Below are 27,566 nucleotides of genomic sequence, written 5' to 3'. Positions count from 1 at the left end.
AGCCCTAGTAGGACCGACGCTTGCAGTAAGAGCTCTGGTGAAAATGGCCGCACTACAGCCATACCAAAGAGTTCTTTTGGAGAATCGCGATATTCTCCTCAGCGATTTGCGAACAGACGATGTCATTCCTTTGCTGTATCTGAGTAAAGTTCTCAACCAAAAGGAAGTTGACGAAATTGAAATCGGCCGGACTTCGAGGGAGAGAATCGAAAGTTTGCTGGATGTTTTGCACTACAAGGGAGAGAGCGGGTTCAGAGAGTTTTGCAAAGCTTTGGACGAAACTTTCCCCTACTTAGCTGATAGATTATCCAAGAGAGAGTCCCAGAGTGAAAAATCTGGTAAGTATCTGACATTGTCAATGCATTATTTGTGTAGAAAGTAATTCGAATACGCTGTGTTCTAGAAGGAAAGTTTATAAAGTGTATCATATCTCCCGCCGAATCCCGCTTTACTCACTCGAGAAGCGTTTGTTTTCGAAACTCGTCGCGAAGTTCTCTATCATTTTGCGGTCAGTTTTTCTCGTTATGGAACCCGACAGATCGCTGTCTCTTCGGCAAATTACTTTATTGCGCTTATGCAGAATTTTTACGCAAACGATTATTTATGCAACTCATGCAAGGCCGTTGACTATTGGTGACTGGAATGACATTTGAATACGAATCTTCAAATTCAAATGAGTCACCGTGTAGCGTCCGAATCCAAACACGCCCAGTCCGTAACACAGCTTATAATTTCTTCTCTTGCCAAACAGACAGATCTTACGGCAATAAGGAATACAAGGGGAGGTATTCCAGTAGCCGAGGGGACCAAAGTCACGACTACAGGGACACGAACGGTGGAGATATAAACGACAACTACAGGCGTTCTGAGGAGCGCGAAGAGAGATCCAGTATGCGTGGCGAAGAAAGTAAAGGCGAATACATCTACGCAAAGCCAGACAAGAGGCCCAGGGATCGTGGGTATGATAGAGAGAGGGAGCGCAGAGATCGTAGTATTCCAAGGGATGATAGATTGGACAGCTCGCGGAGGAGTAGACATGAGGATGAACGCTCACATAGCTCTCATCAAGATCGTCATGAACGCGAAAGTGACCGTCACTCTAGCTATTCCCACGAAAGTGATCGACCTCGCAAAGCCATTGATGCAGTAGTAGAGGTAAAATACTACATTATTCCAAACCTTTAAAAACATAGTAAACCCCGCAGTAAAATCAAAACCGATTCTTAATTCTAGTTCTTTTGCTTTCTTTGTAAATACCTAAAACTATCAAGTATTTTGAGTGCGAAAGTTTAAGATTATTGATTCCGTGTCCGTAATACGAGATTGCTTGTGTTGTGTGTTGTCAATAGATTTCTAGCAGATGGAATGTTTAGAATGTGTGCTTTATAGTTGCATTATTGCACGTTCCTAATCACTGCTAAAATTAGTTCATTTCTACCCACAAAGCACTGAACAATGTGGACAGGAGCGCAGCTGATTTGGGGATATAAACATTACCTAACACGAATATATTTGAGATGATTCATAACTGCGTAATGTTTTTCCAAATTTCGCCACCACACACCCCCTTTTCGTAATTTCTTTAAGTTAAATTCGTTTATGACTATTACTTATGGTTTTCCACGTGTGCTTAAAGCGGTGGTTTTTATGAAAAGGTTTTGAATTTGCGGTTTCATAAGAGATTTAGCAGCAGTTGAGGGTTTATATAATTCGTGACTCGCAACAGTGGCCTGCATTTAGCGTGTCTATTGTTGTGGCGAGTATAGTGATACGATATTGGGGCGCCATTTTGCAAGAAAAAAATACTTAGTAATTGCTGTAATAAATCCAACAAATCTACTTCATAATCCTTCGATGGCACACTTTAGGGACACTTATGTGGTGAAGTTATAAACATTTTTTTTCCGTATGCGTTATTTTAGAAGTTTCTTCGTTCGATTTCCTCTACAAACGCTTTTATGGACTACTGCGTTTTCGTTTTAACCGTTCTTCTAAACAATAGAACTATGCAATATCACAAAAAATGAACTACATTTTCAGAACTAGTGTTTTTTAACCGGTTTAGCTGGGCTGACCTGACTTGCTAGGTTTAACTGGTGTTAGTTCGCCGAAGGGCAATCACTAGCCTTCACAGAAAAAAAAAACTATTTCCACTATGTGACCTTACATGTGTTGTGTATGAGGAAAAGATTCACCCATACGGCAATGTTGATTTAAAAAATCAATTTTTTGTGTGTGCATGGGATTTAGACTGTAGGCTACTTTAGAAGGCAAATTTGATTCTAATTCGCTTTTTATAGCCTCAGTTGGATTTGGCTGCCGTGCGTATTTCTGTGTAAAAATATGCAACTCTAATAATATTTTTGTTATGAATGTGGAAAATATGCTTAAATTGCCATTAATTTTGCATTGCAAATACTGGTTATATGAACAGTTTTTCACAACAATTGAAAATCATGCTAACTGAGTACCTTTATTAGTTCTAACTGGACCAATGATTTTTATGAATTCTTTGCGATTCCTATGCTTTTTTCTGCATTCTTGCATTGCAGCTATTACTAGTGGACTACGAAAATATTTTTTTCTCAATTGCTTGTGTTTTCCCTTTGAAATGTACAATCGTATAATTCATTTATGCAGACCTGCTGATGCAAAATAAGTTTGTTTTGAAATCAAAGTCTAAACCAGACGCTTTTAAGGTCTACTGGTTACCATGGCTGTTACCGCTAAATGGCTTCCATAACCCTAGATCACTAGCACTTGATTGGTATCCTAACCATTACACTAAACCATAAAAGAAAAGTAATATCAAAATCAAACAGATCAAACAAATAATATCAAGACTCTACTTTGTAATTTAAAAGTTTTTTAATTGTTTTTTTTCCATGTGCAATCTGATATCATAATTATTTTGCAAATTTTTGCCCATATCCTGTTTTAATTTGGAGGTAGTGTCTATGATTTTATTAGGGTTGACCTTTATTTAACATTTTGAAACATTTCCTATATTACTGTCAAATTGTCTTGAATTGCTGTTATGAGGTCAGAGCAAAACTGAGCAAATTCATTTATACACCACTATATTGAATATACTAGTTTGTCTTGTTAGTCATCACAGGTTTTAGACATACTAAAACTTTTTTTTTAAGTCTACAAGACAGTCTAAAGTCTAGAAGGTATAGCTAAACTGACCATTTTTGCCCCAAGAGATAATTCTTTAATGTAATTTGAGAAAAATTGTCACTGACTTGTTGTTTTTTTATTTTTTACTTTCTAAGTTATTCAGACTTTTAGGTCAAGTATTAAAAGGTAATTGGTTTTTCAAAGTAACACAGCTTTTACAAATAAATACTTTAGAAGATGCAAGGACTTTTTATCTTTTTGATATCTCTTCAAAGAATTTGATATATCATGCTAAAAAGCAGATAAACATTATCTGGCATTCCTCTTCTCTGTAGTAGTTTGATTGGCTGTTTAAGTTTCTGAGATTCACTTTGATCAGATATCAAAGGGAAGCTCATACCCTATACTCTGTCTGAGCATTGTGATTGTAGGCAGCGGTGGTGTAGCCATTGTTGGCTGAGTAGTCTTTGTCTCTGGGAGAATTTCATTTCCGGGATGATGTGTAAGTTTTTTAGAACTCCAGGAGCTTCATAAACAGTTGCCCATAAAATTTTATGTAGGAACATTTTTAATAGGGCCTAAAACAGTTTGATTCTAATATCTGCAGGACCAAACTCAGTAGAAAACAGTTTGATACTAACATCCACAGGAGCCCAATCAGTAGGACGTTAAAGTACTCCCTATGCTCCAAATTGGCATGCCTGCATAATGAGCACATTTGAATGTTTTAAAGGCCTTAAGTTGTTTGAAATTGATACCATTAATAAGTTGTTGTCTTGTGCATTAAATATTTTTTTAAATAATTATCCCCTGGTAAGATCAAAAGTGTTTAGGGATGACTCTGTTTATTTTCTGAAGTCCCAAAAAACACATTTAAAATCACTTTTACAAATATTTTCATTGCTAAGTATTTATTTGAGTTGAGGTCTCTTAGGTATAATATTCTTACTGATTGAAGAATGGTCTACTTAGTTCTTTCATAAATCAATATAGGGATTGAGTTTTTTTATCATTTATTGTTGCTGGATACATATAGTTATTTCACATAAACAATTAACCATTAAGCCTCACACTGTGGCTATTCTATGATAAGTTTACAGAGCTAAAGAGGACCCTGTGTGGCTCAAAACCTGGGGAGGGTCACAATGCTGGATGTGTATTTTACCCATTCTTAGAATGCCATGCTTGTCAGCTCCTTCAGGATTCAGATAAAGGATAGGTTCTGATGTCTAATCAAGGATTTGGCTCATACAGTTAGCATAATGTTACTCTAAATGAATTTAACAGTGTATTTGGAGTATGGTTGTAATGAACAGTAATATGATCAAGAAACTCAATTGATTTCTTTTTGCATGTAAATAGAATTATTTTAGTTGTATTTCTAATACATTTTTTTATGCTACAAGAGATGTTATTCTCTTGTGCACTGCTCAAATAAAGTATATAAAATACTTTTATTATTCTAGATGTTGATAGACCTGTGCTGTCAATTCTGCTCTATTTTATGAATAGAATATCAAAATTGATGCAGCTGAATACTTTTTTTATTCTAGATCTTGATAGACCTGTGCTGTCAATTCTGACTATTTTATGAATAGAATATCAAAATTGATGCAGCTTAATTATTAATGTTCATTTTATTTTCAGCCTGCTGAGGACTATATATGGGAGAAACAGACTATTGTGCTGGAAAAGGTATGGTAGAAAAGATTTAGTTTAAATTTACTTTTCATAGTTTGAAATGTATTTGTGCAGTTTTAGTTGTTGTATGTTCTTTTACAGAATTAGATTATCTTTGTACAGTTTGTATTTTTTTGAGAATTTGATGCCTCTGTCAGTGCAATTAATCTCACCTATTTATATATTTTCTTACACATCAGGCAAATGCCAATCAGGGGTTTGGAATAGCAGTATCTGGTGGCAAAGATAACCCCCATTACAAGACTGGTGATACATCTATTGTTGTGTCTGACATCGTCAAGGGAAGCCCTGCTGACGGCTTGTTAAGGTTGGTCTTTTATCCAATGTGATATTCATGGACTGGTAAAAATGGGTGACTTTTCCTGCTTTTTAAAACATTGCATTGGATACCTCCATGCTTATGTGTATTTTCATTCAGGGTGAACGATGTAATCTGCCAAGTCAATGAAGTAAATGTGGACAAGTGTTACCATAGTGACGCAGTCCAAGCATTAAAAGACAGTGGATTCAGTGCACGCCTGGTATGATTGAATAACATTTTATTAAGCATATTATTTTTCCTTATTCTTTGTTAGCATACAATTTTATTTTTATTCTTTTATTCGAAAATATATCTTCTTTTTATAAGATTATCAAGAGAAAGAAAGCAATGCCAACAAATCTTCTCAAGAAGGACACCCCACAAACCATTACGGTGACCTTGCATCGCACTGGAAGCAAAGGTGAACCGTTATTGAATACTCTAAACTACAACCAGGAAAGGAAATGCATTATTTTGGTAACAAGATAGAAATGCTACAACTAAATTTTTCATTTTGTTTCACAGGTTATGGATTCTCATTAGCAAACCGCCTCTACATCAAGGAAGTGGACCCAACTGGAATTGCCTTCTATGAAGGAGAGATCGACCCTGGAGATATCATTTTGAAGGTAACTAGAAAACTGCATACATGCTGTTGAAAAATGAGGCGGTCTGTACAGGCATTGTAGAAACAGGAGAATAAAGCAACACAGGGTTGAAGTTGTTTGTTGAAAAAGAAAATAGAGAGGCTATTTCGGTGCTATGTAAATCGAGTTCCCTGAAAAGTCACTGCTACTGTACATATAATAATTGAACATCGTAGCCACCAATTGACATGTTTTTTAAAATGTTTTGTTTTCAGATCAATGATAAAAAGGCAGATTCGCTAAAGCTGCGTGATGCCATTGATGAAGTGCGGAATTCCAAGGACCAGCTAGAACTTGTGATTGTGAAAACCAAGGGAGAGAATCTATCCCTTAGCACAAGATCACTCCCTTCAGCTTTCCGCAACAAGGGATTTAAGAAGCTGGCAAATGGTTTCCCTGATGAACGGTAGGTTTGGAACACATGTTGCCACAGTTTTACTTACGGTTATTTCTTTGAATACACAAATGCTAGTTAATTCATCTCTACACTAAACACTTGATAAAACAAATGATAAAAACATAAGCCACTTAGATCACTGCAATAAAAAACAACTAATTAAAAAAATTAGTCACTTTGTAAGGCTTGCATGTACAATTGCAACAATGGTAGTTGCATGCCACTTACATATTTATGCATGAAGTTTTAAATGTACACATTTATATAGAAAAAAGTCGGTATTTAAGCACTGGTAAAGGAAATATGCTTCAGTAAATCATTAATAGGTGTATGGAGATTCTCCATGTAGATAAAGTGTAGGCACCGCAGGCAAAATGAATTGCACTAAAGCACATGAGTAATGCGAAGTAAGCTTCCACTGCCATTACCAAGCTCAAGGCATTTCTCACCTGCACAAGTCTTGCACTACTTCGTCTGCCAAGCACACCAGACCTATGCCAAATGCATTTTGAAGATCAACGTGTAAGTTCTTGAGCTGTACCCACATGGATGACTCTATTGTTGTGAACTATTACATATAGTGAGATGAACGGACCAAGTCACCCTGCTGAAAAAGCCTCAAGGTACATCCCATTTATTATTGCATACATTTTTAGGGATTATAAACCTTTAAGTACTACCTTTCTGTACTTTGTTTTGAAGTGAGAAAGGGGTGGAAAAGCCGTCTTCAGTTCAACCACTCTCTAGCGAGAAAGACCAGCCAATTCAAGACAAAGGCAAACCAGATGTCCAACTTTCAGACAGGTTATTTTTTAACCCTTTGACTATAATGATCTCTTAAGCTAAATTAATACATAAAGCTAAGTTAAATCAAAATAAAGATAACAACTAAGATAAGATAAATTAAGCTAAGAATAACTACTGGTGGATATACTAGTATAATATAACTCTAGGTAAATATAAGGTAAACAATTCAAGGAGAAATGTCTTGGCCTGACATCTTTCTGCGCCAAATCCAGTGAAAGATTAAAGAGGAGATCTCAGGGCAGACCAGATGACAAGGAAGGTAGAGAAAGGCCTGGAAGAGAAAGGTCTAGAGAACGGCATGGTAGAGAAAGGTCCAGAGAGAGACCAAGATCCCGTGAAAGACCCAGATCTCGTGAAAGATCAGACAGAAGAGATGAAAGGCCCCAAAGAAGAGGCAGCAGAGGACGATCGCCTGGAAGACGAGAGAGGGAAGGTGAGAGGAGACCTAGATCAGCAGAGCGGCAGTCCCGAAGACAAGATGAGCCAAAGGGTGAACCACATGTGGTGCAACCAGAAAGAACTGATGAAAAATCCAAAGAACCTCCACCAACGCAGGAGCCTATGATAGAAATTAAGCGTGAAGAGATACACGTGGTGTTAGCAGCCCCCAAAGCTGAGATAGTAGACAAACCACCAAGGTATTCATGTAAAAAAAATATCTCCTGCATGCTGAAGTGTTTCTTTTAGTTGGCAAGGGAAAAGCCCATCCTTGCTGTCTTTAGGTTATAATGCAGGGGGACTAGATAGTTATTTAGGCAGTAAAGCTCTTAAGTATTTAAACTCTGTTAAATAAATGCTGCCTGAAAAAAAGGAGCAGGGCTAGCACTGGGACAAGGGGGTGGGGGTGGGGGTGGGGGTTGGCTTCCCCCTTGTTGAGCCAAAGTTTTGCTAAGGGGAAATATCCTCACCCCTCCCCCCCTCCAAAGTTAATACATGAAATGAATGAGTCTCTCCACAGATGAAGATATTGCCTTGGTAGGGTTAATAGTGTAACGTTGTCCGAGGTACAATTATTTTATTAGATCTTTGATAATTTTGTTTTTAAATGTTTAAGTGTGGGGGTGGTGAGGCAAGAAGAAAGGCCAGTCGCCAAAGAGCTAACAAAGTATCATTGATTAAAGCTGGTTTTGTTGACGTGTTTGACCCTTGTAGACTAAATAATTTAGCAGTCAGAATGGTAATTATAGATAGGGAGAAGTAGCTTATGTCACTTATCTTGAGAACAATACAAACACTTAGATGTCTATGATTTACTTGTTATAATACACACAAGCAAAATAAGGTCTCGTCAGTTAGTGTTCATTTTCACTTTCTCATTTGTTCTTCCATTCGTTCATACATTTTTCAGGGGAAATGATTCATAGGCCAGTTATTGAATAGTATTTTCTACCAAAGATTTGATGTACTTTACATGATATTTTGTTTAGATATCTGAATTTCAATCTGTTTTATTTGAAATAGAAACTTTCACATAACTACTATTATAATTTGATTAGATGTGTTTCTATGTGATTAAACTACTTTTAATCACTTAAACGTAAAGCATTATTGATTTTTATTTTTGTTCGTTAAGTGACAAGGTGGAGAAAGTCACGAAACAGGAGCTAGAGAAGGCGCCTGAGCTCCCGCCAAGGTATTTGGTGCTCGTAGCACTATTCTCCAGGCAATCTTGGGTGACATCTATCCACAAATCTATCTCTTTTCTGCACATATTTCACCTGTTTGTGTTTACAAAAGAGATCTTTAAAGATCTGCTTTAAATTCTTTTTTTAATATTGCGGTGTTCTTTCTCTAATGCTGTTGTTTATGTCCGTCTATTGAATTCAATTCCTGGTCTTATCTAATAGTTATAAGCAAAGCCTCTTTTAATCTCTGTTGAAATTAAAACATGCGCTTTAAAAAAAACGTTTGCTTGATGCAATTATGTGTATAAACTGTTAAGCGATTGCTTGGTTACTCGCTGGCTTTTTATCTGTTATCATCTCCATTGTTTCTTTATTGTTTTACAAGCGTTTGATCTTATGTACAGTATCACTTGCTCTACAAGTTATTTCTTCTTTTTACCCATCATTTGTTCTGTTTACCAGTGATTTGTTCTGTTTACCAGTGTTTTTTTCTGTTTACCAGTTATTTGTTCTGTTTAACATTCATTTGTACTGTTTACAAGGTATTTGATTATCTACCACTCGTTTTACCAGTTATTTGTTTTTACCTACCACTCGTTTTACCAGCAATTTGTTTTACCTAACACTCGTTTTACCAGCCATTCATTTTTTTATCTACCACTCGTTTTCCAGTCAGTTCTTATCTAACAATCATTTACCAGTCATTTGTTCTTATCTACCACCCGTTTACTAGTTATTTGTTCTTATCTACCACTCGTTTACTAGTTATTTGTTCTTATCTACCACTTGTTTTTCCAGGCGCTATAGCGACCCGGATGCTAGCCGCCCTGACGACAAGGATGGCGGGATGATGCAATCTTCCTGGCGACGACTAGGTGGCCCCGACCGAGAGGACGACAGAGCCAGCGATATCAGCCGCGACCGAGAAGAACGTGAAAAACGCGACCGTGAAGACCGCGATCGCCGCGACCGTGAAGACCGCGAACACCGCGAACGAAAGGACCGCGAGCGAGAACGCCGAGATCGTGAAGATCGCGAACGCCGCGACCGAGACGAACGTGATCGCCGCGACCGTGAGGACCGCGAACGCCGTGACCGTGAGGACCGCGAACGCCGCGACCGTGAAGACCGCGAACGAGAACGCCGCGAACGAGAAGATCGCGAACGCCGTGAGAAGGAAGAGTTTGACAAAAGAGATCGTGAACGTCGTGAGAAGGATGATAGACGGCCTCGAGAGGATGACCGCGATCGCGTCCGCGGTCGCCGCGAGGAGCACGTGCCTAAACCTGCTGAAGGTAAACCACGTATTGTTAGCTTGTGTTACCTTATCCCATACTCAAGATACAAAGCTCTGTGCTAACGTGTTTTCTCTTGGTGTCACTTCATGCTTACAAAGCTCTTCCCTACACACAAGAGATCGTGGGCCTGCTCTAACCCGTGATTCGTTCCCTTGTAAAACATTTGTCACAACTAAAGCACACTGTTCTGACCTGCATTTTGTTCTCTATGATACTAGTATTCATTACTTACGAGCGAGTAGATCTGCTTTCACTCGTGTTTTGTTTGTCTGCTATACTAGTATCCCGTCTTCAAGCAAACAGGGATTGTTTTAACCTGTTTCTATCTGTTTTATTACCTGTGTTTGTTTGTCTGTTATACCAATATCAGGTACCCAAACGTACACAGATCTGTTTTAACCTAACCCAAACGTTCACTGATCTGTTTTAACCTGTGTTTGTTTGTCTGTTATATCAGTATCTCGCACCCAAACGTTCACTGATCTGTTTTAACCTGTGTTTGTTTGTCTGTTATACCAGTATCTCGCACCCAAGCCAACATGGATCTGAGCGCGTTGGACTCCTGGGATGCATCCACCCCACGGAAGGTCGAGAGAAACACCTCAGAGGATTACCTCCGGGATCAGGACACTCGATCAATCCGCTTCAGTCGCGAGGGCAAAGGCATCGGTATTCAGGTGCAGGGAGGCAATAAGCACGGCATCTTCGTAGCGGGGGTTCGCGAGGGCAACCCAGCCCACCGACAAGGTCTCCGGAGAGGAGACAAGATTCTCATGGTATGTTGTACACGGGACGTTTGGCGTGTGAAAAGGGTGCACTTTTTGTTAGCATACTATTCCAGTAAAAAGAAATCTGAGAGAGAATAGAGAATGAAGGCGTTTTTCAGCTAGTATCAATCAACTATCATTTCGTTAACAATCATTGGTAAAGGGCTTTGTGACGGTTTTGTGCTTCACACAATAGCATGTGTCTGCAAGGCTTTCATGTTGACGTTCTTGGATCAAATCTAAGTTGTCTTTGATTGTGCACCATTACTCATTGTTAAAGCGCTGTTTTAATTGTGATGTTGACTTTTTGTTTCTTGATGATTGTTGTCTAGGCGAATGACATCGACTTCAAGGACATCACCCGTGAGGAGGCGGTCCTAATTTTGCTGTCACTCGGTGACGAAGTAAGCCTTCTGTACCAGCCGCGCCAGCGAGAGTTTGAGAGAAACAAAGACCAGCCGGGAGATGATTTTTTCATCAAGTAAGACAAGTGTAAATCCTCTTATACAATTCTACTGTTGAACGTTCCAACTGGCGTTAGTCTGTTACTTACCCTTTGGACATATTAGATTCTATCACATTCACCTTTTCTCTATTTCCCATAACCATGTCATGGCAGTCGTGAAATTGTTGTTGGCAGGGGAAGAAGGGAATTTTTCTCTACTGTTGTAAACTATTGTGCTTCGTGTGTGCTACAAATTTCGCGTAGAAGAGAGAAATCTAACTCAATATATCTAACAACGTATTGTGCTTGTCTTGGGCTCACTTTGACTCACGTATTGTGTTTGTCTAGGGCTCACTTTGACTCACGTATTGTGCTTTGTCTAGGGCTCACTTTGACTCACGTATTGTGCTTGTCTAGGGCTCACTTTGACTCACGTATTGTGTTTGTCTTGGCTCACTTTGACTCACGTATTGTGTTTGTCTAGGGCTCACTTTGACTCGCGTATTGTGCTTGTCTAGGGCTTACTTTGACTCGCGTATTGTGCTTGTCTAGGGCTCACTTTGACTCACGTATTGTGCTTGTCTAGGGTTCACTTTGACTCACGTATTGTGCTTTGTCTAGGGCTCACTTTGACTCACGTATTGTGTTTGTCTAGGGCTCACTTTGACTCACGTATTGTGCTTGTCTAGGGCTTACTTTGACTCACGTATTGTGCTTGTCTAGAGCTCACTTTGACTCACGTATTGTGCTTGTCTAGAGCTCACTTTGACTCACGTATTGTGCTTGTCTAGGGCTCACTTTGACTCACGTATTGTGCTTGTCTAGGGCTCACTTTGACTCACGTATTGTGCTTGTCTAGGGCTTACTTCGACTCACGTTTTGTGCTTGTCTAGGGCTCACTTTGACTCACGTATTGTGCTTGTCTAGGGCTCACTTTGACTCACGTATTGTGCTTGTCTAGGGCTCACTTTGACTCACGTATTGTGTTTGTCTAGGGCTCACTTTGACTCACGTATTGTGCTTGTCTAGAGCTCACTTTGACTCACGTATTGTGCTTGTCTAGGGCTCACTTTGACTCACGTATTGTGCTTGTCTAGGGCTCACTTTGACTCACGTATTGTGCTTGTCTAGGGCTCACTTTGACTCACGTATTGTGCTTGTCTAGGGCTCACTTTGACTCACTTATTGTGCTTGTCTAGGGCTCACTTTGACTCACGTATTGTGCTTGTCTAGGGCTCACTTTGACTCACTTATTGTGCTTGTCTAGGGCTCACTTTGACTCACGTATTGTGCTTGTCTAGGGATCACTTTGACTACGAGGCGATGGAGGATGGAGAGCTGGCTTTCAAGCGTGAGGAGGTTTTCCACGTGACCGACACCATGTACAAGGGCACTATCGGCTCGTGGTACGCTGGCAAGGTGGATCTGCACGACCCTCACCATATGGGTGCCACAGGGGTCATCCCCAACAAGTGCAGGTAATGGCTTGATAGAATCCTCGTGTCCTATTCAATGACCTTCCCCGGTAACATCTCTCCAAATGTAACAAGTAATGGGACATGCTAAGTTCATTCTACATGGAGTAAGACTACATAGCAATCCACACATTGTGTCTATTGAATTGTTGATGTTGCTGGGCTGTAGGCCTTTTTTTTTTGCAAGGCTGTATTGTATGCAAAACTCTTGTCTAGGCTCGTAACAGGCGTGTATTGTGCTGTTGTTGGCTGGTGTAGTTAGCAAGAGAGATTTATATGTACTTGATTTCTGATGTTGCTGTGTCACTGGGTGTATGGTTGGTATTGAAATGTTGATGTTTTTGTGTTGCAGGGCAGAACAATTGGCCACCGTGCGCCGAGTGGTGGAGGACAAGACACCCAAGAAAGAAAAACCCTTCAGCACGAACTCGCTCAAGCGCGGCGCATCGCTCCGAAGGAAACACCAGTTTGTATCTACAGACAAGCTGGACATGGACTCGTTCGGTAAGCTCAGCAACACAACAATTAATAAGCTACATGAAGCGTTTTTCTACCAATATCATAGTCGTGTTTCCAGGAAGCAACATGGCGATTTTTTTGGTCGAATCCCACCTTTTCCCAGACATTGCTCACTCACGACCACGTGTCTGGTTTGATTGACAGTTGCTCAAGCACGTGACTTCAAGCTGCCGGCCTATGAGCGTGTCCACCGTAAGCACCCTGGCTTTGTCCGTCCCGTCGTGCTCCTCGGCCCTCTTGCTGACATCGCTATTGACAAGCTGCTGATGGACCAGCCTCACGTGTACGCGGTGCCTAGTAAGTACCTTATACGGGCATCACAAACCTTATATGGGCATCTTAAAAGTAGTGAAAGGACAATTCGTCCCATATATGGACAGCACATATTTGGAAGTTCAATTTAATTTTTCTTTAGAAACAATAGCCCTTCCTTTATATGGGCATAACATGCTATATTAGGAAGCTCAATTGAATGTTTTCTTGAAACGGCAGGCTTTTTTTTTTCAATGCGACCCGTACCGAGAGTCTGTTATCTTTTGTTATCTTAAGTTATTCCGACTGAGGAGTCGCCTGTGTAGCTTTGCCTCTTGCTGTTATGTCTACTGAGCCCGCTGTCCGCTTCTTGTTGTTTCAGCTGCATTTGGCAGCACGCCAGGCGGTAAGAATGCCAGGCGCACGCTCAGCTACGCGGCCATCAAGGAGGTGGTTGATAAGGTGAGTGCTAGGTCTCCCAAAACAGCGCTACCTTGCATCATTCAGCAGTCATAGGACGGTGGGGTGCGCGCCTTGCATCAGTACGGCAGTCATAGGATGGTGGGGTGCGCGCCTTGCATCAGTACGGCAGTCATAGGATGGTGGGGTGCGCGCCTTGCATCAGTACGGCAGTCGTAGGATGGTGGGGTGCGCGCCTTGCATCAGTACGGCAGTCGTAGGATGGTGGGGTGCGCGCCTTGCATCAGTACGGCAGTCATAGGATGGTGGGGTGCGCGCCTTGCATCAGTACGGCAGTCATAGGATGGTGGGGTGCGCGCCTTGCATCAGTACGGCAGTCATAGGATGGTAGGGTGCGCTTTCTTGCATCAGTACGGCAGTCATAGGATGGTGGGGTGCGCGCCTTGCATCAGTACGGCAGTCATAGGATGGTGGGGTGCGCTTTCTTGCATCAGTACAGCAGTCATAGGATGGTGGGGTGCGCGCCTTGCATCAGTACGGCAGTCGTAGGATGGTGGGGTGCGCGCCTTGCATCAGTACGGCAGTCATAGGATGGTAGGGTGCGCTTTCTTGCATCAGTACGGCAGTCATAGGGTGGTAGGGTGCGCGCCTTGCATCAGTACGGCAGTCGTAGGATGGTGGGGTGCGCGCCTTGCATCAGTACGGCAGTCGTAGGATGGTGGGGTGCGCGCCTTGCATCAGTACGGCAGTCATAGGATGGTGGGGTGCGCGCCTTGCATCAGTACGGCAGTCGAAGGATGGTGGGGTGCGCGCCTTGCATTAGTACGGCAGTCGTAGGATGGTGGGGTGCGCTATGATGGAGGTGGGAAACGTTTCATTGTTCGTCTTTAAGCATTGTGCCATAGCTACAACACAGCAGGTTTTATTGAGCAAGAAAGGGGGTTGGGAGGTCGGGATTTCGGTCATACTAAACAAAGGACTTTGACGGTTACGAATAACATACAGTACATCATGTTTGGGTCAGTACGCGGCTCTTACAAGCTGCAATTTGATTGGGCGAATGAACAATATCCGCACCTCGACACAAAGAACGAGAAGAATAGCGACAAAAGAACAAAGATAATAGGAGACAAAGCAGCTGCGTACTTACTCTCATGTTTTGCCTTTGCCCCGTAGCGAATTCAGAGTAAATATACTGAGAAATTGCCACTACCCACGTCGCTTTCCTTGTGGCACCACCCAAATGTATCCTGTTACTACCCTTTGTCGCTTCACTTTGTCGCGTCACTTGGCCCCTTGAATGTTGAGTAATTGTACTTCGTCCTTCTAGCACCAACACTGCCTGCTCGACATCGCTCCTGACGAGGTGGAGAGACTGAACTACTGCCAGCTGTACCCGATCGTCATCCACATTGAAGTCAAGGACAAAAACGCAATCAAGTAGGCAGCCTCTCCTATTATCTCCCTACAGTCTTGTGTTTAACACTATAGCGATTCTTATTTGGACACGCAACACGACAACTACTTTTTTCTCTCGCTGGAATGCATGCGCTTGAGAAAGCACTGCTTGATATCCGTGCAGCTATTGTCATGATAAATTCATTCACACCGGCTTTTCTACAATCCATTGGTCTTTTTAACAACCTAATATGCTAACAACCTAAACTCTTATATTTGGATGGTAATAAAAATAAAAGAGAGGCTGACGTCCCCTTTAAACCTGTAAAAATACAACGGGTTTACTCGAAGAAAACTTCAAAATAACCACCCGCGATCTGGTAATTTCTAACGATTTGTTTTTGAAATTATCAATTTACCCGCTTGAATAAGCCAATTTAAAGGTATACTTTGTATAGCTAAATATTGTAACGGAGCGGCGTGATTGACCATCTTTGATGTTCAATTGTCCCTTTGATTTTGTCCCAATATTACGCCCTGTGATCGCTCTGCAGGGAGTTGCGTACTAGCATGGGTCAGAGCAAGGAGTCCGCCAAACACATCAAGAAACTCTTTGATGACGAAGCGAAACTAAAAAAGAAGTACACCCACCTGTTTACCAGTAAGTAGTCCAATCAACCAATCAAAATGCGAGCTAGCTTTTTAATGACAATCATGAGCTACTCAATAACCAATCACAAGCCACCGTTGCCAGAGACCCCCAGTCACATGTCTAGTCAGTTTGTATTCAACCTTTTAAGAGAGCGAAGGAATAAGTGACTCTGCAGATGACGACCGTGCATATCGAATAACAAGTGCGCAATATAATAAGGGTCTTACGTGTGCCTGGGTTAATATGCCTTATGTTCGTTTTAGCGAGCGTGACAGCAGGAACAGAGCCCGAACTCAAGTTGAAGTGGATGAACGAACTAAAGGATAAGATCCGCGATTTACAGGACGGCAACGTGTGGGCCTCAGAGACGGAGGTAAGCCACGCCCTGACCCCACCTGATATGACCCCGCCCTTTTACCAACACTACCGGAGTCCCTTCGTCGACGATTCCCATACGTGCACCGTGTTCGCTGGTCAAACGTTACTTAGCGATACCCAGGGTGAAGGAAGCCCAACAAGAGCCATCTCCTCTACAATTAGGACATAATGTCACGAGTATTACATTTCTTAATTGCCGTCATATTGAGACATTAGGGAAATTTAATACGCTTGAAATACGTATAAGACACGCAAAAATTGAACTCACGAAATTCAGTACAAATAGTAAATTGTACTTGTGCAAATAGTCTCCTTGCAGCCGCATTTTCGGTCACGCGCGGTTGCGAGGAGACTATTATGAGATTGCTCTAGAAGATTTTTTCTTTAAATCGCGATATATGGGAAAACGAGCCTGATATCCCGGTGTAAGGGGCTATTTCGAGACCCGTTAAGCCCCCCCCCCCATTGCCACGCCCTGATCCCCTCCCTTAACCAATTGAATGTTCCCCAGTTCGAGGAACACGAGGGCGTAGAGTTCAACCGCCGCTCAATGGCCTACGACTGTCCCCCCTTCCCATTGTCACACTCTATTCTCCTCCCCTAATCATTTGTATGTTCACCAGTTCGAGGAACACGAGGGCGTAGAGTTCAACCGCCGCTCAATGGCCTTCGACTACGAGTCGAACCTGGACTCCCCCACCACGCGATCCAGCATCTCTCGCCCCCCTGAAGAGGACCTTCACCCGGAGCGACCCCGCGAAGACGAGCCGTACACGAGCTATAACGGGCCGCAAGTGGAGTATAGGGACCGGGAGAGGGACCGAGACAGGGACCGGGAGAGGGACCGGGAGAGAGACCGAGACAGGGACCGGGAGCCCTATGATGGGTACCCACCCGAGGATATCGACAGAGCGAGCAGGCCTGGGTACAAGCCAAGCGGCAACGTCGTCCAGTGAGTATTAGAGATTGCGCCTTTATTTTGAGTTCAGTGGGGATTATACATTTTGGTATTATGGACGCCGCTTCTATCGTGAGTAATTATGGTGTATTCGCATGCATTGGTTAAATCAAGTATTCTCTTCACTCGGATTCACGATTCGCAAGAATTTAAATTGCTTTCTGGACTGAACGCGTAGTCGATTACGTCACCATACATAATCGATATTCATAAACTGTACAATCAAATGGTTTATGACGCGATAGATGTCATAGGTTAGCTAAGATCGTTAATTACATATATTCGCATAGGCGACAAGAGTTTGGAAATCTTGCGCTCGTCTTAAAACCAGAAATTCGGCTGCGCGCGTCGCTGGGGGGTGCCCTTAGTAAAGTACTGAAACGTCGTTCGAAGTTGACGACCTTCGGTTATTGGCTTTAGAGGTTGTGTTCTTCAGGGGCCGGTCCCTAAAAAGCAGGTTAGCGCTAACACACGGACAAATACGGCTCGACATTTGCTTGGATAAGGGCATTCATCCATGGCTAGCTTTAACCTGCTTCCTGGGAACCCGGCCCAGAAAGACCATTACTGTTTTTTTCTTCTCCACCGTCAGTCGTGCGCGTTTTCGTTTGACGCCTCATTTCCTTGATCCCCAGAGTCCTGCCGCCATCACAAGACCCGGGCAACCTGAGACAGTCACTGCGCAAGACACGGCCCTCTTCCGAGGACTACACGGACCGTAACGGGGACTACCCGATCCGTGACGGCTACAACCCTGCCGAGGCCGAGATCAAGCAGCGCGCTGATAACCTGCGCAAGGTCGAGCAGCGACCGGAGGTGTTTGACCGCTATGACCAGGAGTACGGAGTCAAGGTAGGTCACGGTCCGGCGCCTAGCTAGAGCTGGGCGACCCTGTTCTATTTCTGAACGAGCCTGTTGTATTTTTGAGACATAGCAGGTTATGCTGTTACCCTGGCACTGAGTCATTCTTCCTTTAGCGCTTTGTGTTTTCAACATACATGCTGGTGTTTGCAGGTATCGGATCTTTGGACGATTGATAACGAGTCCCGTCGCCGTGACAAAGTGGCGCCAGTAGAGGTCATCCCAGTGCAAAGCACGCCCGTCAATGACCTTCAGTCCGCCCCAGAGCCAAAGCCATACCGCTTCGAGCCCGCCACAAAACCGCGAAACGTTGTCATAGACCGGAGCGGCAAGGAGACCGTGGCGCACACGAGCTACTACCCTACCCGCGTGCATGCCACCGTCCGCCAGGTGGAGGCGTACCCTAGCAGCGAGCCAGAAATACGTGCGCAAGTAGTGGACCGGACCCAGAGCGCCCCCAGCTACAAGAGGGCCGAGGTTACGATCCCCGTCAGAAGAGACTCCAAGGGCGATCGACAGCGCAAGATCTACACTTCTGATGCGTACACTGCTAGACCCTACTCATCAGAGCAGCCCCCACCAAGACCAACCGAGCCAGACAACTACTTCAAGCTGTCCCGCGCTCCCCCGGAGCCGCGCCCAGGCTCTTATCGATCTGAATACATTCCAGACCCCGTCATCTCTAGAGAATATCGCTCCGAAGTTCCCGACTCTGTCGTTACAAGGTGGGTTGAGGACACGTGAGGGGTGGTTGTATAATATTGCCAACATCCACACCCGCCATAATTGTAAATAAAACTGCTATGTACCTTGGTCTTTTTGGGGGAATTCTGGCTCTGACTAAAAAGTTTTTGACCGATTTCTCCCTTGTAAAGAGACTATAGGTTAAAGATTCTAGCCGTAGAAGGTGTGGTTTGTTGGAATTTTACTAGGATGATAAAAAAAGGCGTCTGACAGTGTCAGCAATTATTGGATGTAGTAAGGTTAACCTTCTCTTCTTTAAACAGCGATTTCGAGTCCCTTGAGGACGACACCCAAGTAGTAGCCACAGCTCGCGGCATCTTCACTCATGAGGGGGGCGTCCTCTCGTCGGAAGAGTCCGGTGTTAGTATCTTCATCCCCGAGGGGGCCATCCCGAAAGGCGTGGAACAGGAGATTTATTTCAAGGTTTGCAAGGAGAACAACATCATGCCACCACTGGACACCGAGAAAGGTAAGCCTTAAAGGGTTATCCTCGACCTACCCATAATGCATGGCAATATCACACAAATGTACGGAACATCCCTTAATTAATCCTTTACCATTCTTTAAGTAGATGTAAGAGTAAAATAAAATACAGTCGAAGCTCTCTGAGCGATCGCTCTCGTAAGCGACCAGCCCCGATAACGACCACGATCGCGAATCACCGATTGAATTGTCACACAAACTCTGTAATTCTAAACTCTCGTAAGCGACCAACTTATCGGTGCGACCAGCTCCGTTAACGACCACAATTTCAAAACACCAACTGATATTTTCTTTTATTTTTAAGCTCTCGTAAGCTACCACAATGATTTTTGGCTTTACAACGTCAGTCAACACCTGATAAACATCATATCCAATGCATGCTGAAATCACATATAAAGCGGAAATGTTGTAATGTTTCACAAAAGCTGCCTTTCCAGTAGGCAACCATTAAAGAATTTCATAATTTCAATTTTCTAACTTCAATTTCAACCATGGGATTGACATTTCTTTGTCTCCAGAAAATGTGTAAATGCAAGGAATCTCTAGTCCATTTCCAGCTCCACGATTTATCCTTTTCCAGTTACAATAGCCATCCACTTGTTTGTTGCACGCTTTAGAAATCGGCTAACAAAAGACGCCACGCGATCGTCGTAGACGCAGAGGACATTCTCATGACGAAAAGCTTAAGTCGTCGATATAAACGAGCTACTTTGCGTAGAATTTATTGCTATTAAGTAAAACAACTCACTCTCATGATAAGTCAAATACCTAGTTTTAAAATCAAGCAATAAACCAAAATATTACAGCGTTGTTATTATCACGGTAACGTTTAGATTCCAGCATTTTAATTAAGCTCCCGTAAGCGACCAACACCTATTGCTCAAGTTTTTGGCGCCCAGTGGTCGCTTATGAGAGCAAGCTCTCGTAAAAGACCAGCTCCGTTAACGACCACAATTCTCAGTTCCCAAGGTGGTCGCTTACGAGAGCTTCAGGTGTAGTCTGAAAAAGTCTTCCAATTGACTAAGACCCAAATTTAAGGACAAGAATGGCTTAAAAGTACTGGACTCTTTTTAGAGTTTGCAGTAATGAGTGTTGACTGGCATTATTAACCACTCCTCCCCACTTGTGCTGTGGCAGGAGAGACACTGCTGAGCCCGCTGGTCATGTGCGGTCCACACGGAACTAAATTCCTCAAGTCAGTGGAGCTCAGGCTCCCGCACTGCGCGGCTATGACTCCAGACGGCTGGTCATTCGCCCTCAAGAGTAGCGATACTCCCACTGGTAGGTCACGCTACAAGCGACCCGCTGCACATGTCACGCTACAAACATCACGCTACACATGTCACGCTACAAGCGTCACGCTACACATGTCACGCTAGACAGTCATGCCCCTCAATACTCCCATAAATAGGTCAAGCTATACATGTCACGCTTCAAGCATCCGCTGCACATGTCACGCTGTAAACATCACGCTACAAGCATCACGCTACGAACGTCACGCTCGTATGTCACCTTGTACCTGGTACGCTACACGGTAAATGTCACACTGCATAGGGTTACGTTACATAGTGATGTCACCATACATAAGAGAAATAGTAGATATGTCATGCATCTATACGTTTGTAATGCAGCAAAATGTGCTTTTTTTTTATCCGGCACTGTTAAGTTCTCAATTTTGTGAATCATTTCGAAATGTTTTTGTTGTTTTAACGCACGTTGTCGCTTTACCCACCTTCCATGTCTCTTTTTTCTTGTTTTGTCACGCAATGTTTTGTTTCAATTTTATTTTCACTCTACACGCAAATATATTTTCGTCCCGTTCGTTTATTCGTTACTCCATGTCACGCGGTATCTCGTTGCGTTACTCGGCTATGTGTAATTCAAAAACAACTCGCAATCCACCAAGTTCTTAAGACCTAGCTTTTGAGCGGCCTTCGTGCACTTTAATCCCACCCCCAGGAATGCCTACCCAGTGGCGAAACGTTTCACTTCCAGGCCAAGAGCACAAGGACAAGTGCCAAGTGGACCCTAACAGTGTCTCGGTGCTTGTGGACCACTTCTCGTCCTTCAGCCTCGCTGGAGAGGCGCGCTCAAATGCCACCAAGAGGATGGTCGCTAGCGTGTTCGCTCAGCCGCCCATGACCAATAGCGAGTGGCTGTTCCACGTGGTGCTCGCAGACAACATGGACTCGGCCCGCAGGGTAAGTAGCTCTGATCACATTTTTGTACAAAGTTTGCTTATAAATATGTCCTTTAGTAGCTGTGACATCAATCTGCGCAGAGTGCACTTATAAATATCTCTTCATCAAATTACTTTAACAATCAAATTACTTAGTCTGATCGAAGGGTGATTGTCTCTATCACATGTAGTCGAGGATGTCTGATTGGAGAATGTGTATGTTTTGAATTAGCTATGGTGTCTGATCGTAGGGTGATTGTCTACCATACTCGAGGGTTTCTGATCGTAGGGTGATTGTCTACCATAGTCGAGGGTGTCTGATCGTAGGGTGATTGTCTACCATAGTCGAGGGTGTCTGATCGTAGGGTGATTGTCTACTATAGTCGAGGGTTTCTGATCGTTGGGTGATTGTCTACCATACTCGAGGGTTTCTGATCGTAGGGTGATTGTCTACCATAGTCGAGGGTGTCTGATCGTAGGGTGATTGTCTACCATACTCGAGGGTTTCTGATCGTAGGGTGATTGTCTACCATAGTCGAGGGTTTCAGATCGTAGGGTGTTTGTCTACCATACTCGAGGGTTTCTGATCGTAGGGTGATTGTCTACCATAGTCGAGGGTGTCTGATCGTAGGGTAATTGTCTACCATAGTCGAGGGTGTCTGATCGTAGGGTAATTGTCTACCATAGTCGAGGGTGTCTGATCGTAGGGTAATTGTCTACCATAGTCGAGGGTGTCTGATCGTAGGGTGATTGTCTACCATAGTCGAGGGTGTCTGATCGTAGGGTGATTGTCTACCATAGTCGAGGGTGTCTGATCGTAGGGTGATTGTCTACCATAGTCGATGGTTTCTGATCGTAGGGTGATTGTCTACCATAGTCGAGGGTTTCTGATCGTAGGGTGATTTTCTACCATAGTCGAGGGTGTCTGATCGTAGGGTAATTGTCTACCATAGTCGAGGGTGTCTGATCGTAGCGTAATTGTCTACCATAGTCGAGGGTGTCTGATCGTAGTGTTATTTTCTCCTGTTCTCGAGGGTGTCTGATCGTAGGGTGATCGTCTTCCGTAGTCGAGGTTGTTTAATAGAATGGTGATTGTCTACCATAGTCGAGGGTGTCTGATCGTAGGGTGATTGTGTACCATAGTCAAGGGTGTCTGATCGAAGGGTTATTTTCTGCTGTCTCCACAGGAGGTACAGCAAGCCGAGACAGCGTGTGGTCGTCTCCAGTTCTCCCCGTTTGTCCCCATCGACGTGCATGGAGACGCTAAGGATGTCCGCGTACAGCTCCGAGACATCGCCGATGGCTGGATCTCCAGATCCGCCTGCAAAAAGGTAAGAGAGAGAAGGGAATTAAAGTAGAGCCATACGCACGTACAGAAGGATAGGTGGATAGGACAGGATTGGGGACACAACAGAAAGATAACCAAAGACACAGCACATAAACACGGCCTTCACGTCCTTTGACATGCCCCTTTGTGTTTCCACAGTACATCGAGTTCCAGGACACATGGGAGGCGTACCTGCAAAACCCCACCGTGAACTTCGTGGTCCATGATAGGGCCCGGGGCCGAGTGCCTAACGTGTGTGAGGTCGAGGTTTGGCAGGAGGGCCACGAGCGCGAGGCCGTGATACTTGACGTCTGCACCGAGCCTCGACAGGTACAGGCCACGCCTTTATTCCATTCACCCCTGAGCTGATATAACCCACACTGGTCACGCCCTTATTCCATGTGCGCTTTTATTCATGTACCCTTTAGCCGATATTACAGACCCTGGTCAAGCCTTTATTCCATGTGCGTCATTATTCCATGCAGCCCTCAGCCGATATTACAGACCCTGGTCACGCCTTTATTCCATGTGCTCCTTTATTCCATGTACCCCTCAGCCGATATAACAGACCCTGGTCACGTCTTTATTCCATGCACCCCTCAGCCGATATTACAGAACCTGGTCACGCCTTTATTCCATGTATTTCTCAGCCGATATTACAGACCCTGGCCTTTATTCCATGTGCGTCTTATTTCATGTATACCCCTCAGCCGACATTGACACTGTTTACGCCTTTATTTCATGTACCCTTGAGCCGAGAGTTAATTTTGATACTTGACCGATAGATTGGTTCAAGTAGGATATCCTCCTTAATCCTTGTTTCTTTCTGTTCTTCGTAGGCTTACAAGAGCAAGATGTCAAATCTAGATGAATACGTGATTTAAACCCTTGAAGCATCGCTAACGAATCTTAATTGACTGACTTAACCAGTAACACAGAGATGCTGTTTTAAAATGTATATTTTTATAGAAGTAGATTTCTTAACAGAATGCACCGTATCGCAGGGAGCTTAGTTATGCTGTAAAGCACGTAACGCAATCCAGGGCACAGCCTAACACTTCGTGTAAGACAACGCTGTATTCGTCATGCAATATCGTACGCACCAAATCTCTTTCATGTCGTGACGTAACGAACAGCACCATATAACACAAACGTCGCGCAATCCTAACTCTTGTAAACTTACTTGCAGTGCTTGATCCATACCCCTCTCTTTTTTACTTTCGTGTTTTAAAGATTTCCCTAACTAAGTTCCCTGTGATTACTCTTCTCTGCATAATTTCGTACGCGCAATCCTAACTCTTGTAAACTTACTTGCAGTGCTTGATCCATACCCCTCTCTTTTTTACTTTCGTGTTTTAAAGATTTCCCTAACTAAGTTCCCTGTGATTACTCTTCTCTGCATAATTTCGTACGCTATTTTGCGAAGGTAAATGAAGATTTTTCAATTACACTTTTCTAGGCTATCGAGCTGTCAAGCAAATGGTAAGCTTTTATTCCGTAGATAAAGTAGATAACATTAGAATAGATTTTATTTTGTGCGGTTCCCCTGGTAGTCGGTTCCTATCTGGTGACGGAGTCCGGGCCTCTCGCCAGCTGGTTATAACACCCCACCAGAAGACGTCTGCCTTGAATGCATGTAATGTCAATAACCCTTATATACAAGTGTTTTAAAAAAGTAAGAATCATCTTTTTAGATTTTAATGAATTCGACAATTCTTTCTCCGCAGTTTCTTAATTCGCGTTCTTATTCCATAGGATTACGTAAGCGCAGCAGTTTTAAATGTTAAATCATAAGACAGACGTTATTCTAGTGACGCATTGTTTTGAGGCTGTCTTGAAATAGGTAACAGCAAGAAGAGAGCTTTGCTTGTTGCTATACTAGTCAATATTTACTTTGGTAACCTTAACCTAAGATTGTTTTCAGTATTAACAAACACCCTCATGGTGGTTCAGTCCGGTAAACGGGAGACTGAGATTATGGTCAACTCTAGAAGGGTTTTAGGGAGCTGTCGTGCCTAGGGGGACGGCAGCCAGCCATGGGACTCCTGTCCCGAGCTTGAGTAGCCAGGGGGCTGGTGTCCAATAAGGAAATAGCTACTCGACCAGGGAAATGGTACCCGATGAATGAGTAACCATAGGACCGGTAAAATGGTGTCCACAAAGGGATGAGATTGACCAGGGTCTCTGATTCCGCTGCTGGATCGTGTAAGCACATTAAGAGCCTCTAACTGATTCTATATGTATACGTCACATACCATATTCGTATTCTAGCGTAATCAGAAGTTTTTTAAACTAAACTGTGGGATTTAAGTACCATTAAATGATGGTGAAACCGATATGTGTAATTTGATTGTATCGAGATTAGTAATTATAAATGCAGGAAGCAGCACACTATGGGACCGACCATTTGATATCTGATGGGCTGTTAACGACGTCCCTCTCTCCTCCTTCCCACCCCCCCAAAGGTTAGCCCAAAAAGTCTTGAAGAATTTACGGAGAAGACAAAGTCGACATTCCAGATAAAAATGATCGGACAATGATCGAACAAAAAATGAATAATAGTAATAAACGTACTGGAAAAAAAGTTTCCTACCCCACTTGTCAGATATCACAGGTCGGTCCCTAACGTCAAAGTATGATCTGCGATTTCTTTCTTTGGTCGCGAAAGTCACATCAGAAGGGACCTTCGGGAGCGCCCACAAGGGGACTGGGTCTAGCATGACGTCATGGGTGTAACTAGCGTGTTTTAGGGAAGCGCCAGACTCCATCCTCGGGAACCCACGGGTTAGAGGAAAATATTCCTGGGTTTCCGAGGATGAAGTATAATGATTATAATGGTGGTGGTGTTCTCCATAATGGATGCCGGTTATAGTGTAATATTGTGTACTTTTGGTGATGATATGGCGGTGTTGTACTTATGACAATAGTGATGATCATGGTAGTGGCCCAATCTATTATGCCAGAATAATCTTGAGCATGATACTATGGTCGCAGCATAGATAGCATCAGGGTTCCCAAATCATGGAAATCACGGAAAAAAATACATACTTAAAAAAAAAGGAATTTATACCACTATAGATTACTAGAGATATATATTTCTACACGATTAGAAAATTCACGTTATTTGAAGTAGTTCAGTTATCTTGGGTGAAATCCACACGGATTTTTTTCCTTGTCACCACCACTTTGCCATCGCAGACCGACATTTCGTTATCTTAAATAATTATACGTGATAATAACAGGTTCTCATACAAATAGTGTAGTGGCTTTTAATAATAATGTCATTGATTCAGTATAAAACAAGAAAGTATATGGACAGATTACTTATAATATAATCATTCCCATGGTATCGTTTTTTTTTCGTGAAAGACCCCGTTACAGGTTCTTAATTAAACTCTAGGTTCTTACTCGTGGGTGCAGATTAAATCCATGGAATCCGTGACTTCGATTAAGAGGGAATTATTACACGATGACCCTTTGTATTGGCCGTAGGGCGAACACGCTAGATTGTCCATGCGGCAGGAGCTCTAAACGTGCTGCAGTCCTGGGGGTATCTCAAGATCTGTTAAGGGTTCACCCTGTCGTTGACCAACATCTAGGCTCAGACTTCAGACCGCCTTTCTATCGCCTTTCCATTGGTTGACTTGATAGAATACTGGAACTTGGAACTGTGGAACATGGCTGCTGCTGGAGTTGGGGATTTTGTGGGTCTCTTAGCTGTGCCCTGTTAACAGCTGCCTGTTCGCAGCCTCAGGGTGAGGAGACAAGCTTATTGAACGATGCCCCCTTTCTTACCCTATTCATGGAAGGTGGTATCACAACCAAGAAGCGCATGGATAAAAAGCAGAAAATAAAATGAGAAATATAAATAACATTAAAACTTTTCCCTAGCAGCTCATTTATGGCTGTCATTCCCCTGTTCCCCACACCTTCATTTAGATTTGGATTTTGGCTCAGGTAGATGTCATGGGCTTTCATATGGAATTATCGTCACCAACAGGAACGGTGACGATAATCGTGTGGACGATTTTAACGCAGCTTTCCACATAAGCAATCGTATCTTCGATGCGTCATAATCTTCCGTGTCAATTGTGCCCACAACACCTTACTCAACATTTGAATAAAATTCTGCTTGTTTTTCTTTTTTGCCAATAAAACCCTCTTTCTTCATAGGGACCGCCATGTTTAAAAATAGAACGTAACGGAGGCTCCGATTTTACCTAACCTTTTTTTTCCTGTTATGACTTCTGTCGGAAAGCCATCGGCGTTACCGATCAAAACATCACGATACAGTTACAGCAGGAGTTTAACCTTCGTAAAATAATGTGTTGACTTCCTTGGGCCAGGGTATTCAGTGAAGAAGAGAACCAATGTGGACCAAATGACCTCGGCCAAAACAGGCCTCTGCACCACTTTACTCACTTTCATCATAGAGTCTTACAATGCTGGAGGAAAAATTGCGAGGTTGTGCTATCTGCTTATTACAAGATCTCTTCTCGGTCACTTTAGCGTTATCAACATTAAATGCGCTGTCGACTTAAGGCCCGTCTACACGAGCAAATTTTATGTGGCAATTTTTATTTGCTCGTGTAGATGATGGACAAATATTTGTTGTCAATTTGCGTCAGTAATTATTTTGTACAGCGGAGATGCATACAAAATAAAGACTAGGGTACAAAGAAAGATGGCGCCCATGACACGAACACGACGAATGAGAAGAGATGCTGCAGCAATAGCCGCTTTTATGATGATAGAAGAAAAAAAAAAACGAGAAAATGTTGTGTGAAGGCTTGGAAAAGTCGAAGAGAA

The 27,566-nt window shown here is 43.1% G+C and overlaps 1 protein-coding gene across 5 annotated transcripts; it reads left to right on the top strand.

Moving 5' to 3' along the window:
- On the top strand, window positions 1–25,093 carry LOC5513668 (tight junction protein ZO-1). Of its 5 annotated transcripts, none has more exons than XM_048725382.1 (31): window positions 1–338; window positions 752–1,155; window positions 4,771–4,818; window positions 5,004–5,131; window positions 5,243–5,345; window positions 5,453–5,546; window positions 5,651–5,754; window positions 5,988–6,178; window positions 6,751–6,792; window positions 6,872–6,973; window positions 7,189–7,614; window positions 8,550–8,609; window positions 9,400–9,896; window positions 10,419–10,675; window positions 10,999–11,147; window positions 12,413–12,589; window positions 12,939–13,090; window positions 13,250–13,402; window positions 13,740–13,819; window positions 15,108–15,217; window positions 15,730–15,836; window positions 16,091–16,200; window positions 16,829–17,157; window positions 17,799–18,015; window positions 18,178–18,749; window positions 19,032–19,237; window positions 20,389–20,532; window positions 21,247–21,452; window positions 22,618–22,761; window positions 22,917–23,087; window positions 23,597–25,093. In XM_048725382.1, exons 1-31 carry the CDS (start codon window positions 44–46, stop codon window positions 23,639–23,641), a joined length of 5,823 nt encoding a protein of 1,940 aa, XP_048581339.1. In that variant the 5' UTR covers window positions 1–43; the 3' UTR covers window positions 23,642–25,093. The 5 variants fall into 5 exon arrangements, with proteins under 5 accessions (XP_048581339.1, XP_048581338.1, XP_048581340.1 ...); XM_048725381.1 differs by having other exon boundaries at window positions 21,211–21,452; XM_048725383.1 differs by lacking the exon at window positions 7,189–7,614 and having other exon boundaries at window positions 21,211–21,452.
- Window positions 25,094–27,566: the final 2,473 nt, after the last annotated feature.

This window comes from Nematostella vectensis, chromosome 3, assembly GCF_932526225.1.
Source record: "Nematostella vectensis chromosome 3, jaNemVect1.1, whole genome shotgun sequence".
NCBI classification, from domain to species: Eukaryota; Metazoa; Cnidaria; class Anthozoa; order Actiniaria; family Edwardsiidae; genus Nematostella; species Nematostella vectensis.
The sequence above is the reverse complement of the archived record's forward strand: the minus strand, read 5'-3'. Positions and strand labels throughout refer to the sequence as shown.

Excerpts from the sequence above, each read along its gene's own strand:
- LOC5513668 (XM_048725381.1), top strand. The coding sequence starts at position 44 with ATGGCCGCACTACAGCCATACCAAAGAGTTCTTTTGGAGAATCGCGAT. Across the intron at positions 5,755-5,987 it reads CTGGAGATATCATTTTGAAG|ATCAATGATAAAAAGGCAGA; the intron begins GTAACTAGAAAA and ends TTTTGTTTTCAG. Across the intron at positions 15,837-16,090 it reads GTACACCCACCTGTTTACCA|CGAGCGTGACAGCAGGAACA; the intron begins GTAAGTAGTCCA and ends TGTTCGTTTTAG.